Source organism: Lampetra fluviatilis, chromosome 19 (assembly GCF_964198595.1).
Source record: "Lampetra fluviatilis chromosome 19, kcLamFluv1.1, whole genome shotgun sequence".
Taxonomy (NCBI): Eukaryota; Metazoa; Chordata; class Hyperoartia; order Petromyzontiformes; family Petromyzontidae; genus Lampetra; species Lampetra fluviatilis.
Genome location: NC_136293.1, coordinates 8,378,447 through 8,393,245, shown reverse-complemented (window position 1 = coordinate 8,393,245; position 14,799 = coordinate 8,378,447). Strand labels below are relative to the sequence as shown.

The 14,799-nt window shown below is 58.9% G+C and overlaps 1 protein-coding gene across 5 annotated transcripts in view; it reads left to right on the top strand.

Moving 5' to 3' along the window:
* LOC144937610 (GRB2-associated-binding protein 1-like) overlaps nucleotides 1–13,875 on the top strand; it is a 103,094-nt gene extending 89,219 nt beyond the window's left edge. For 3 of the 5 annotated variants that reach the window (XM_078864941.1, XM_078864945.1, XM_078864944.1), the window contains exons 3-10: nucleotides 3,799–4,060; nucleotides 5,220–5,303; nucleotides 5,754–5,960; nucleotides 6,255–6,649; nucleotides 7,168–7,265; nucleotides 7,598–7,968; nucleotides 11,163–11,256; nucleotides 11,971–12,076. In XM_078864941.1, coding sequence (XP_078721067.1) covers nucleotides 3,799–4,060; nucleotides 5,220–5,303; nucleotides 5,754–5,960; nucleotides 6,255–6,649; nucleotides 7,168–7,265; nucleotides 7,598–7,968; nucleotides 11,163–11,190 — 1,445 coding nt within the window. In that variant the 3' untranslated portion in view covers nucleotides 11,191–11,256; nucleotides 11,971–12,076. Of the gene's footprint in view, nucleotides 1–3,798; nucleotides 4,061–5,219; nucleotides 5,304–5,753; nucleotides 5,961–6,254; nucleotides 6,650–7,167; nucleotides 7,266–7,597; nucleotides 7,969–11,162; nucleotides 11,257–11,970; nucleotides 12,077–12,684 lie in introns of those variants that run through there. The other 2 variants (XM_078864942.1, XM_078864943.1) reach the window with 2 other exon arrangements.
* The last annotated feature ends 924 nt before the right edge of the window (nucleotides 13,876–14,799 follow it).

The window sequence follows — 14,799 nt, the reverse complement described above, 5'->3', positions numbered from 1 at the left end:
CATGCCCCCACCACCTCATCTCTCTCTACTCTCCACTATCTCTCTCCACACTCTCTCCCTGTCGACTCTTCCTCTGCGCGCGTGTTTGTTTCTTATTTTCTGCGCTCCACCACTTCTGTTTTTTCTCTGCCTCCTCGGCTCGCGAGGCTCGGAGACGAGACGTCCTCCGCCCCTCGCTCCACCGCGAGACTGGGGGGCGAGCCGACAGCGGCGCCTCGGCCAGGAAACCTTCCGCAACGCGAATCAACGCTCCTCCTTCTCGCCCTCCTCACCACCTCCGTGGTCACTCTGCTTCATCAACACTTCACGCTCCCACTGAAAGACAAAAGATCCGTATAGCCGTAACAGGCTGTTGGGGCAAGTGCTGTTAGCGAGCACCTATGAAGGCCGGCACGGCACACGTGGCGATGGGCGATGTTTACACACCGCACCAGGTACTCATTTGAGGCTGAGTTGAGTTAGGGAAGGTCCAGGACCGGCCCAATGTGGAAACTGCTGCACTTCCGCGCCCACCACCACCACCTCTACCACTCTACCCTCCACCCTTCCACCCACCCCATCTCTGATAATTACAATCACCTCTCCAGGCCCCTAACCACAATCACCACTCTCATCCACATCGCTCCTTCAGCCCCACCCTTTCAAATCCCCACCCATTCAATCCCCCTCCCACTCTGGCACCCTCCAAGCATCACACCTCCACGCGTCACACCTCCACACCTTCCCCCAACTCTCCTTTAGCCCGACACCCTTCCATCGAACCCCACCATATCTTCAGCCCAACCCGTCCAACACCCCTCCCCCCGCCCTCCTCCACCATCCGACTCCCCACACATCGATCACCCCCTCTCTCTACCCCTCTCCGCATCACCCCTACGTCCAGTTCCAATTCTTCAGCACCTCGTCCCCTTAAAAACCACCCCTCCCTCACCCTACCAGCCCCCCCTGCCCTCCCTCTCTCTGATCACCCCCTCCCCCCCGCCCACCGTCTGTCTCCAACCACATCACAATTCTCCTGGGCCACCGCCCCCCCCCCTCTGCAGCTCCGGGGGGGGGGGTGGGACCCTTCCTAGAACGGGTGCCGGGAGCGTTTCTGTAAACGCCGTGACGCCGCTTTCCTGGAAGCGGCGGCCGTTGGGAGCCCCTTGCAGTTCCCCTCCTGTCCGGCAGCCAGATATCGAATCGCGGTCACGGTCGCTCTCAAAACCCACCCACCGCTCCCTCCCACCCACCGCTCCCACCCACCACACCCACCCACCGCTCCCACCCACCACTCGCAACCCACCACTCGCACCCACCACTCGCACCCACCCACCACTCCCACCCACCCACCACTCCCACCCACCCACCACTCCCACCCATCACTCGCACCCACCACTCGCACCCACCACTCACACCCACCACTCCCATCCACCCACCCACCACTCCCACCCACCACTCGCACCCACCACTCCCACCCACCACTCCCATCCACCCACCCACCACTCCCACCCACCACTTGCACCGACCACTCCCACCCGCCACTCCCATCCACCCACCCACCACTCCCACCCACCACTTGCACCCACCACTCCCACCCGCCACTCCCATCCACCCACCCACCACCTCCCCACATAACCTTGCTCGGTTGAATGAAGACGGTGAATCTCAATCTCATGAAGAATTTAAATCGTACGCACGCCCCTCCGCTCGGTTAAAGACAGTGAATCCCAATCGTGACTCCTCCGTTAGGTTAAATAAAGACAGCGAATTTCAGTCGCAGCCCCTCCGCCAGGTTAAATAAAACCCAACGTTCCCTGGCGGTGTGAGGATTCCGGCGGTGTGAGGAGGTGAGCCTTTGACGTTCCCGCTGCCAGCAGCTGAATCGATGTTGTGGAAGAATCGACGGTCTGTCGGTTTGTCGCGGGTCCTGTCATGGGTTCACGTGACCCCTGCAGCCACTCTGGGGGCCGCTGCACGCACCGCAATGTTCAAACCAGGCATTCTCGGTTTCTTTTTATACTCGTGACCCTGAATCGGAATATAATTGGGAACGAGAGAACATTTTTAAATCCTTTATATTAAGTTCACTTGCGCGCTTGCTTGCTTGCTTACGACCGTGCAAATCTTTCGGTCGTTTTTTAACCCACTTCCCGTGATCCAATCGAGCTGACATTTTGCACACAGACTCGTTGTGCGTGACAATTAATGTTCGTGAAATTTTTTTTCCAAAATTTTACACTTTTTAGGACAAAAATATTATGTTTAATTACCAATTGCTTAATGGTGCCATGCAATCATCTGACCCATAGGTGGCAGCCATCTCAAGCCAGAGGACGAGAGGACTCTAGCCGCCACGCATATAAAGGATTTATAGTGAAAAACTTTGTTTTTACGGGTTATACTTGTTTATGTGTATGTATATATACCAGCTTTTATCATATATTCAGGATCAGCACACAGTTCACGTGATTTGTCATTCATACAACAGCCTGTGCTTTCCTTGGCAGCTTTATCGCTGGTCGTGGCTCACTGATGAGCTCTTGCAGAGTGAATCCCTGAGGGTGCGGTAATTGGCCAAAATTATTGTCCAGCAGGACCCCCTTGAAAAACCATCGCACGCCTCAGACGAGCCTTTGCTGGGCCAAGAAGCAAACAAATCTCCTTTGTTCCAATTTGTTTAATGAACGCTTTGTAACCAAGGTATGTATGTGCGTGTATGTTGGACTTCTTTTGCACCGTAACCTAGCCAACCGTGGTGCTAACTGGAGGTGTGGAGGAAGGACAAGCGAAGCTTTCATGCATTAGATCTGTCCGTAATGGGGCGTAATAGGGCGTGGGGGGGGGGGGCATAATAAATTTTAGAAAGATGATTCAATTTGTACGAAAATCTGGTATAAAGTTCTGTTGCTATGCGGGACTTAATCTAGAGAAAACCGGCCAAATTGATCAAACGGTTTGCGTAAAATATTGGGACGAAAATGAAAGAAAACCAGTGCTAAGAGGACCCACCCTGGTGTCCCAGCCCTGCTGGCCTGTGTGCGCCCTCCCAGGCAGAGCCGCTAGCCGAGCACCGCGGTCTCACCGCGGCCTACGGACGTTTGGTGGGGAAAAGCGTGGGTACCCCCACCTCTTTCAAGCGATCCCTGGCCAACGTGACAAAAGTAGGCCAAAATACCCTCCAGAGCTCCCTCTCGGTGGAGGCCGTTCTGCCAGCAGTGGCGCGAGCAGGCAATTGCAGGGCTGCACCTTTGCCTTTTTGCCCCCCATGTAATTGCTTGAGGTGTGCACAGTCTCGTGCGGGTATTGACTGAAGGTGGACCGAGATTAAAACGATGTCACACGGAGGAGACGAGAGCGGTCTTGAGTCGCGTTTTAAACTCCGAACGTTACGATCAAAAGCGACGTACTCGCGCGGAAGAACAATAAAAACGTGGTTAGTCAGTTCCACGTTCCCCGACACGGGGCTGTGAATCGTGCAAATGCGAGCAATCGTCTGATGTCTGTGTTTTAGAATAGGCACCACGGAATACGTAGCACAGAAGAGATTCCACAGAATAGTTAAGATAGCACCGTCGATCGGAAACCTCTTACCGACATGTTTGGTCGACGCCGAAGAGCCGGCCGAGAATGCCCTCTGGAGTTGGAACTCCAATGGGGTACTGGAGGGGGGCGAGTAGCCGTGTTAGGGAGCGATTTCAGGGCTGCACTTTTACATTTTACTCATTCTCAACGAGCGCTCACCTGCTTAGACAACAGACATCACCTTGAATCGGATTCTTGTTGCGTGTCCGGCCCCCTCCCCTCCGCCCACCGCAGACCAAGTCAAGATCAACAGCGTGGCCGTCGGTAGCGGCCCGCTACGTCGCACGTCCGCCACGGGGGGGGCGGCCGTCTCCCAGCAGCCCCTGCTGTCGGAGGGCGGCGCGGTGACGTCGCCACCGCCGCCGTACGCGCTGCCCACCACGGGCGGCGGGCACGGCGAGCCGGAGGTGCCGAGGCAGGACGGCACGAGCGGGGACGGCCAGGAGTACTTCCTGCTGGCCGAGTGCGTGACCCCCTCGTCGTCCGCCGAAGGAAGGTGGGGTGCCGCCCCCCCCCCCCCCCAATGCCCGCGAAACTGCTATGCACTCGCGCATACAAACACACGTGCAGTGTGCAAAACACACCCACTTGTATACACACACACATACATACACACACCCGCAAAAACACGTGCCACCACACGTGTATATTAAAAAACATACAAACATGCACATATGTACACACACACACACACAAGCACACGTGTGTATACAAAACACATACCCCTACGCGTGCAAACACACGTGTACACAAATACACACACCTACAAACGCATACATACACACACACGTAAACGCACACACACTCCACACACACACACCCACACGTGTTTCCCACATCGCAGGGGCACATTACGAAGCATCGCCCCCCCCCCCACAACCGACCGCCAATCTCAGCTGTCCCTGTGTGGCACTCGGTGACTTAGCACCCGGCTTGCAAAGGGAGACGAGTCGGCCGGTAGGGAGCGATGATTGCCACAAGCCGCGGCTGGGGGGCATTACAGTGTGGCCTGTCGCAGTGCACACGTCACAATTCGATGGGTGCGTTGTGAGCTTAAGAATCGATTTGTTGTGGACGGATCGACGATGCGTCGATACTCGGTAGATGTTGCCCCCCCCTCCCCCCGACGTTGCCTTCCACGACGTTGGCATCGGTACCCAGTCGTAAAGAGACCCGGGGAGGGGTGATCCCACACCGCACACACAAAACGCGCGCGCGCTTCTGTTCATCCGCGATTTTTTGCGCTTTGTCATTGTTGCTGTTGTTTTATGATTTTTTTGACATACATTTGTTAATTTTGTTTTTTGTGTTTCCCCCCCATCTGCCCCTTATCCGTTCACCCCCCTCTGTTTTTTCAATATTTTTCTCACATACCAATGCATTATTTGTTCATTTATGCATGCATAAATAATTAATCATTTTTACACTCATAATTCACACGCTCAATGTTGTGTGATGCGCACATACAAACACATCCACGTGTTAAACACACACACACAACCCTGCAAAAACACATACAACGACACGTGTACACACGTGTACACACGTGTACACACACACACGTGTACACACACACACACGTGTACACACACACACACGTGTACACACACGCGTGCCTCTACTCCCACGGCCGTCGCCTGCGCCCGCGCTCCCAGCTCCACGCGCTCCACCGCACCGGCACCCCGGGCGGACGAGTACCTCCTGCTGGGGGACTGCGGTGCCAACCGCTCGCCCGCCGAGTGAGTGCATGCGTGCGTGTGGCTGTGTGTGTGTGTGACTGTGTGTGTGGCTGTGTGTGTGTGTGTGGCTGTGTGTGTATGTGTGTGTGGCTGTGTGTGTGTGTGGCTGTGTGTGTGGCTGTGTGGCTGTGTGTGTGGCTGTGTGTGTGTGTGGCTGTGTGCGTGTGTCTGTGTGTGTGTGGCTGTGTGTGTGTGTGGCTGTGTGTGTGTGACTGTGAGTGACTGTGTGTGTGTGTGTGGCTGTGTGTGTGTGCGTGTGGCTGTGTGTGTGCGTGTGGCTGTGTGTGTGTGGCTGTGTATGTGGCTATGTGTGTATGTGACTGTGTGTGTGTGTATGTGGCTGTGTGTGTGCGTTCGTGTGCGTCCGTGTGCATATATGTATTTACGTGTGCGCGCATGCACACGTATTCGTGTGCTCAAGCGTGTACACACGTGCTCGTGTCCCCGCAGCCCGAGCCCCGTGTGCGACACCGACCTCAACCACAACGCGCCGCCCCCCGTGACCTCCAAAGGGGTCATGAACGGGGTCGTGCCCCCGGCGTACGACCTGGCCCCTGGCCCGCTCTGCCCCCCGCTCCCTCCGCCCCCCTCCTCCGCGGCAGATCTGCTGGAGGCGGACGGGGACCTCTCGGGAGCCATCTACAGCTACCCCCGCAGGTGTGCGCCGCACGATGCCCCTCGCCGCACCGCACCGCCGCGTGTACCGCACCGGCATGTGTACCGCACCGGCATGTGCCCGCACCGCGGTCGCGTGCCAACCGCTACACTTCCGCTCCCCATCACACAAAGACACACACGATCACACTGACACCGTCCCCAACAGTGACACGCTCACGCAAGCCACACCGTCGCCATCACTGACACACTGGCACGGTAACACAACTCGCACGCTGACGCCGTCTCTCCCCGCCCCCCTCCCCACTGCGCCCCCCCGCCCCCCCCCGCGCTCAGCTACTCCATGAGCAGCGAGCAGCCCACCTACGACACCCCCCCGTCGGCCCCCACCTCGTCCTCGCTCTACCAGGTCCCCTGCGTCTTCCGCTTCGACGGCGGGCAGACCACTCCGTCCGCCTCCGCGGGCGGCGCCTCCCCCACCTCGCTGTCGGGGGGCCCCGCGCTGCTGCCCGACGCGGGGACGCCCCCGCCGCGGCCCCCCAAGCCGAGCGCCGGCACGCCGGCCGGGGAGAGGGACGCCGAGACGGCCAACGGCGGCGGCGGCGCCGGCGTGTACAGCTACCCGCGCTCGCAGTCGGAGAGCGACGGAGGCCTCTACCTGGTTCCGCCGCCCACCGTGGCGCGGAGGAGCAACACCATCTCCAGCCTGGACGGAGCCAAGGCGGCGCGCGGTAAGAGCCGGTCCCGCCATCGACGCTTTGTGGCCTCGACCGCTGTCGGCGCGCGGCCGTAGCCGTCGCCGCGAGCGGCGGGGGCAGCCCGTCGACCCCAACTGCGGAGGTGCGAAGCGTCGCCGCGAGACGCAGTTGCCTGGGCTTGTATTGTCGCCGAATGTTTTCCAGGTCGCCGGTAAACCGGGGTAGGCCACGGCGGGAGGGTTTACTGAATGTGGTGTGGCCGGGCGCGGAAATATTTTCCGGATCGCCGAGCCGGACGTATTAAGTCCTGCCTGTTACCGTCAACGCACAGCCACAGTCATCTCCACGAGGTGGGGTCACCGGTCGGTCACCGGTCACCAGTCAGTCACCAGCTGCAGGCTGTGCGAGAGGTCCGAATGGGTTCTGTGTCTCATGACGGCGATAGCACAGTCGACCCATTGTCACCAACATCATCAATTCAAGTCATCATCATCGTTATCACCATCATCATGGTCGTGAGCGCCGCTCTCTCCGTGCCCCCCGCTGCGTAGACTCGTACCGGCTGGACAGCTACGACTACCCCCGCACGACGGTGAGCGACGTGGGTCACTCGCTCGAGTCCGTGGGCGACGGGTACAGCTCGTACATGGTGAGACTCGCCTACCCGCAGTCGCCCACTCACCCGCTCGCTCGCTCTGTCACTCGCTCACCCACTCACCCGCTCGCTCCCCCACTCGCTAAGCCACTCGCTCAGCCACTCACAAACTAGTTTTTATGGTTTGCTCACTCATTAACCCACCCACTCACTCGTTCACTCAGTCACTTATACAGCAGCTCACTCGCTCGCTTACCCACTGAGTCAACCAGGCACCCGTGCATTCAATCGCTCGCACCTTCCCGCGGTCGTACACTCAAGCACCCTTCCACCGTGTGCGCTCCTCTCCCCCCTCCCTCCTCCCCTCCCCCCTCCTCACCCCCCAGCGCAAGAAGAGCTTGCAGGGCGGCTCCGAGTCCGACCTGGAGCAGAACTACGTGGCGATGGTGCCGAGCCCGGGTCACGAGATCGACTCGCCCGTGACCTCCGACACCAACTACATCCCCATGAGCCCCGCCCACGTCGAGGGCCTCTCCCCGCCGACCTCCCAGGGGGGGCCGCCCCCCACCGCAGCTGCCACCGTTGCCGCCCCGGCCCCCGGCTCCGGCCCGTCCGTGGTGCCGCCCCCCCCCCGCCGCGCCCAGGAGGGGCTCCAACGGTGGCCCCCCGAGGCGTGCGGTGGTGCCCGCCGAGGTGCAGCTTCCGCCCCCCGTCAACCGCAACCTCAAGCCCGACCGCAAGGGGGGCGATCGCAAAGGTAAAGGGGGCGGCTCTGCGTGCACACTCACACGCTCACACGCTCACACGCTCGCTCACACACTCACGCGCTCACACGCTCGCTCACACACTCACGCGCTCACTCGCTCACGCGCTCACACACTCACACGCTCACACGCTCACACGCTCACGCGCTCACTCGCTCGCTCACACACTCACGCGCTCACACGCTCACGCGCTCACACGCTCACACGCTCACACGCTCGCTCACACACTCACGCGCTCACTCGCTCACGCGCTCACACGCTCACACGCTCACACGCTCACACGTTCACGCGCTCACACGCTCACGCGCTCACTCGCTCACGCGCTCACACGCTCACACGCTCACACGCTCACACGCTCACACGCTCACACGCTCGCTCGCACGCTCACACACTCACGCGCTCACACGCTCGCTCACACACTCACGCGCTCACTCGCTCACGCGCTCACACGCTCACACGCTCACACGCTCACACGCTCACGCGCTCACTCGCTCACGCGCTCACACACTCACACGCTCACACGCTCACACGCTCACTCGCTCACTCGCTCACACACTCACACGCTCACACGCTCACACACTCACTCGCAGAATAGACAAAGGTCACCCCGTGTGTATAGCCTAAACAGACCGTTGGGGCAAGTAAGTAGTGGCACTTGTGAAGGCCGGCACGGCACACGGTGGGGGTGGGTGGCCAGCACCACCACGCCCTGCCACTGTTGTATCCCTCCTGGCGATGTTTACTACACACTGCACCAGGTACTCGTTTGAGGCTGAGTCGACCTAGGGGAGGCCCAAGACCGGTTCAGATAATCGTCACTGGTTTTGGCCTTGAGCGGGAATTGAACTCGGTCGCTGGGTTCGTAGTGCAGGGTGCTAACCGCAACACTAATGATCGGCCAAACGCATACAAGCACATTCGTACGCTCGCACGACTTTGACTTTATACATTTTATACACGTACACGCCGGATGCATGCGTACACACATACACACACGCGCAAACATGCAGCCCCTCGTGAAGGCAGCGGAGTGCGGGGGAGAGGATGCACGATACCGTTATAAACAAGGAAGACAAACCATGCATAGGCATGGGATTATTTAGCGCTTATCCTCGGGGTTATTTTCTTCCACTATCGCGATGATAGTGTTGCGGTTCCCAGCCCCACCACGAGATGACGTCAAACGTGACACCACCGCGATGGATCGACAAAGGGTTGCTGCTTGCTGTTTAATCGTTGCGCACATGGTGTTACGTTTGCTTTAGAATTTCGACGCTCACCTCCATTGGGTTGAGCGTCGAAATAAGCGCGCAAGAGGGCGTTCGGTCAAGTAACGCGAGTGCCTTCAAATACGATTGTTTTTCTCTCGCGAAGTGGAAAGTAAAAATACTATCACTTGACCGACCGGTTGGCTTTGGGTCAAGGAATTTTTTTTTATTTAGTCAGCTTAAAAGTCAAATTATTGCGTTCCTCTCCACAACGGAGGGGCGCGCACAAAAACAATTCCTGTTTTTACTATTTCCACAAAACCCGTTTGCACTTTTTTCTTTTGACCGAACAAAAGAGGAAGGTTTCGGAATTGGAGAACTCAAACGTGCGCCCAAAACAGAAGTGAGGCGAACGTTACGCAAGCGCCGCGGGCACCCGTGGCGGTTAAGAGGGGAGACGTTGCGTTTCTCTGAGGTCGAGACGTGACACCCGGCCTCTCGGTGCGCGACGTATTAATCTCGTCTGCAAGATCCGACCGTGTCCGTCCGGCGCTCGCCGAGCCGCGTTGGCTTCCGGTTGCCGAACGAACAGGTTGCGAGGTCGCGCTCGTTACACACACAAAGCGCTTGCCGCAAAACAACCACGGTGCCTCGCTGGTCTCGCCAAGGGGCGCAAACCGTCGCGTGAGCTCCGGTCATCCCCACAGCGGCTTTTGGCTGGCCGTCGTACAAAGACGGCGGTCACCGCATCGCGCGCTTTCAGATGCGCTTCTGCGGCCGTCTGGAACGCTCTTCCTTCCGATATTAGGAAGCCACTGGAGCTACGCACTTTTAAATGAAGATTGAAAACTCATCTCTTTAGAACTGCTTCTTGTGTTCAGTTTGTTGTCCTCCCCCCCCCCCCGCATCTCCGATTAGCACGGTTGGCTGCGTACGGTTCGAAAGAAGTTCAGAGTACATACATAGCTACTTGTCTCACGGTCTTATCCCCGACCGTACTGTCGGCGTCGTGCCACGCGACGGAGTGCCCTTACGGAAGCTCACACAGAGGGAATGGGTCGCGACGCGTTTTCCTGTTGCTAGCCGGGCGACGGTGCTGGCTACGCTACGCTGCGCTGCGCGTGGCTGCCTGTAACCCGGCAGCGCGGAGGCAACAGCGAGGGTCGCCGGATCACCATGCGCACACGCTGAGAAATCTTCCTTCCCGTGTTGGCGTCGTGGAGGTGCCGTACCCTGACTCGCCAGGAGAAGGCGGCGGCAGCACGAGTGCAGATGCCTCCTGTTCCACCTGTACAGGATCAAGTGTTTCCCCCTCGCACGATGACACCTTAGCATGCAGGGGATCGCAGAGCTCGGGCACTTTTTGGTGCCGGCTCACCGCGTAGCTGTCTCTCCGCTTGTCTGGTTCCTTCTTACACCGCTGAGTCGTTCTCTCCAAGTCGTTCTCTCTGCATGAGAGCGAGCACAACACTTCCCCCCCCCACCCCCTCGTGTAAGAGCACGGCCTCCGGTAGTTGATAACCTCCGAAGCTCCCTTCAAGCGACCTTCCGGTTCACACGGCAGGAGTCGGCACCTCCCCAGCAGCTTGTCCGCTGAGAGTTGACGCTCGACGCACGGCGACTTAATTTTGTTACGGTCAGTTTCGTTTAACCAGCTGGGTAGCCTCATTCGCACGAGTGACCTAGGGCATTTGTTTGCCAGCGGGGGTGGGGGGGGATGATTGCTGGCTTGCCAACGTTCATTAAATCTACGGCAGATTCTCCAAAGTTGTTGCGCGATGGGCTTGTTTTGTGCGAGAGGCCGGTTTACTCACGGGCAGCCGGAGCCTGGACTCAGAGGATCTTGAAGCTGGTGAGCTCCTCATGCTCCAAATGAGATTCCCGTTACTGCCTTGGCGCTAACAAGACTTGGTGTCGCGCGTTCTTCCGCTCTCTCTGGGCCCCCTCACCCCCGTCTCCCCCACCCCCTCACCCCCCAGGAGCCAAGCCGCCCCCCCTCGTCATTAAACCGGTCGACGACATCGATGGACTCATGCAGGCGCCGGTGCGATCGCCGCTCACCAAGACCTACGGGTGAGCGGGGCTCACCGGGTGAGCGCAGCAGCGCGCGTTCCGCATAGCCTTGACGGACTGTTGGGGCAAGTGCTGTGAGCTAGCACCTATCGAGGCCGGCTCGACACACGGCGGGGTGGGTGGTCAGCACCACGCCCTGCCGCCTTTGTCTTCCCCGGTGGCGATGTTTACACACCGCGCTAGGTGCTCACCTGTGGCCGAGCCACACCCACGCACGCACACACGCACGCACGCACGCACACACCCACGCACGCACACACCCACGCACGCACACACCCACGCACACACTCACGCACGCACACACGCACGCACACACCCACGCACGCACGCACACACCCACGCACACACCCACGCACGCACACACCCACGCACACACTCACGCACGCACACACGCACGGATGCCAGAGATGTTTGCAATGTGCGCACACTTGCTTGTCGTGTCTGGAACGAGCATCGTGGCGAGCGGTGCTGTGGCCGGGAAACGTGCGGTGACAAATGTCGTGGCTGGAGAGAGAGCTTCGTGGCGAGTGTTGTGGCTAAGGAGTGCGCAGCGAGCGGGGACTGTTTGCAGCACTGGGAGCGAGTGTCATGGCGAGTGTTATGGTGCACGAGAGAATGTCGTGGCCGGAGAGAGAGAACGGTGGAGAGTGATGCTGCTCGGAGCGTCGCACCCTGCCCCATCCCGTACTGACCGCGGATTCCGTGTCGATCTAGGCCGCAGAAAGGCCCCTCGTTCCGCTACAGCCGCAGGCCGGACTCGGTGCACAGCACGGCCTCCAGCTCAGGCTCCGAGGAGGCCGACCCCCCCTACATCCCCATGGTAACGGCTCCAGTAGCCACCCCCCCAGCTACTCCTCCCCTCTCTCCAGGACGTCGTTCACAGCCTCCTCACCTGCTCGGCTCCTCCTAATGTTCACTTTGTGAGTTTCCTTTCTCAGTTTCCTTTCCCTGTGATTTCCGCTGGATTCTACCGCTGCTGCTGCTGCCGCCGCCACCATTGCTGCCACTGCTGCTGAGGAGTCTCGTTCTGTCGGCCTCGTTTCTCCGTCTCTCTCTCGCGCGTCTGACTGACACTGTTATTTTTTTCTCGAGACTTCCCGTGGCACGTCTCTGACATTCGCAAGGGTGACGTCTGCCGGCGTTGCCTCTGCGGAGTTGGGTTAACGCCTCCTTTTGTCCGCAGCGGCGAGCTCCGCGGCCTTCGAACTTTTGTGTCCCCCTTTGTCGACGTCTCCCGTCGACGGCCGCCCTCAACATGGCCGCCTCTTCTCGCTGTCTTTTTTTCCGCCTCTTCCCTTGCGCTTCCTGGGAATTCTCGCCTCTTCCGTTGCGGCTGTCCTTCTCCGCGCCGTGAATCCTCCTTCTGCTCTTCCTCCTCCTCTCCTCCTTCGCCTCCTCGCCGCTGCCATCACCGTCGCCTGCGTCCAGTGACGAGACGTTTTTCTCGTATTACTGCACCTCGCTGCCCACGCCCACCGACACGGAGAGCGGCGATGAGGTGAGCTGTCGGTGGCGATGAGTGTCCGCGGCACAAGGATGATAATGACGGCGGAAGATGAGTGAGATGAACGGCCCGGGACTCATTTTGTAGTTGGGAGAAACCCCATAGTCCAGTGGTTAGAGCGCCGCGCTAGAAAGTTATTGAGCTGTGTTCGATCCCAGGCCATGGATACACGCTTCTGCGGCCGTCTGGAACGCTCTTCCTTTCAATATTAGAAAGCCACTTGAGCTACGCACTTTTAAATCTCGATTGAAAACTAATTTCTTTAGAACTGCTTTCTGTGTTTAGTTTGTCCAATAAGTACGGTTAGCTACGTACGGTGCGAAGGAAGTTCAACATACACACCATTAGTGGCGATTGATATCTTAATCGGTCCTGGGTGTAGCCACATCTCGTGAACGATACGGCACGGAGGGGGGGGGGGCATCATCCAGCAGTGGATTGACACGGCGGCCGTCATAAATCAAATCCTCGATGAGTCTCGGGGCTCTTCTTTTTTTCCGTCATACATTCGATGTCGGCGGCCTCGTCATTGGCGGCGATGGCATCGTCGCCCGGTCGGTGCTGCTTCACCGCTCTACGGAGGGCCTCAGATTTTTGAGCAGGCATCTCCGAGGCGACAGCCGCGACGTCGCGATTGCAATCCGACCAAATCGATCAAAGGGTTTGGTCCAATTCTTGGGATACGAACCAGTGCCGTAAGGAACTGCCCCGGGGTCCCGACATAGCTGGCCGGGGGTGACGCCCTCCCGGGCAGAGCCGCTATCCGAGCCACGTGGTTTCATCGCGGCCTACGGGTGATACCTCTCGTGAAGATTAACCAGTACAAATGAAACTTTTAGCTTGAAGTTGCGTTGCTATTCGGGACTCAGGCTAAAGACAACTGCCCACATTGCTCAAAACTTGGGCACTCAAACCAGCACTAAACATTATTTCAAATATGCAATCACTTTTTTATATTTTTTTTATTTGAAAATTAAACAAAGTACCTCCAAGGACAAACGCACGCTGGGTAGCGTTGCTGAATCCAAGCGTAGGCATGGCTTTTCTTCCTTGCTTTGTTTTCTCCGACCCGTTCTCTATCGCCGTTCCCCGCTGCCTTCCGACCAGCGCCCTAACCGCGCCTCTCCCCGCTCTCCTCCCTCCATCCCTCATCCCCTGGTCCTCCTCCCACCTCCGAACCCCCCCCCCCCACCCCCCACCCCCCTGGACCTTTGAACCCTCTGGCCCGCGACAGAAGAACCAGCCTGCGAGCGCGTCGCCCACGCAAACGGCGTCCAACGCCGGGAGCCCCATGCCGCCTGGCGCACGCGACTGTGTCGAGTATCTCAAGCTCGACCTGCCCGGGTCGCCCGCTTCTACCAAGCAGGTGCCAGCGTCGCACCACCTCACCACCCGCACCACCTGCACCACCTGCACCACCTGCACCACCCGCACCACCTACACCACCTGCACCACCTACACCACCCGCACCACCTGCACCACCTACACCACCTGCACCACCTACACCACCTACACCACCTGCACCACCTACACCACCCGCACCACCTGCACCACCTGTGCCCTTTGCGCCACCTACACCACCTACACCACCTGCACCACCTACACCACCTACACCACCTGCACCACCTCACCACCCGCACCACCTGCACCACCTGTGCCCTTTGCGCCACCTACACCACCTACACCACCTGCACCACCTACACCACCTACACCACCTGCACCACCTACACCACCTGCACCACCTGCACCACCTACACCACCTGCACCACCTACACCACCTACACCACCTGCACCACCTGCACCACCTGCACCACCTGCACCACCTGTGCCCTTTACACCACCTACACCACCTACAAAGACGAAGATCCTCCGTCTGCAATAGACTGTTTGGGCAAGTGCTCTTAAGTCGGCATGACACACAAGGGGGTGGGTGGCCAGCACCACACCAGGTAGTCATTTGAGGCTGAGTCGACCTAGGGGAGGCCCAGGACCGGTTCAAATAATCGTCACCGGTGTTGCACGTTTGCACCACCTGCACC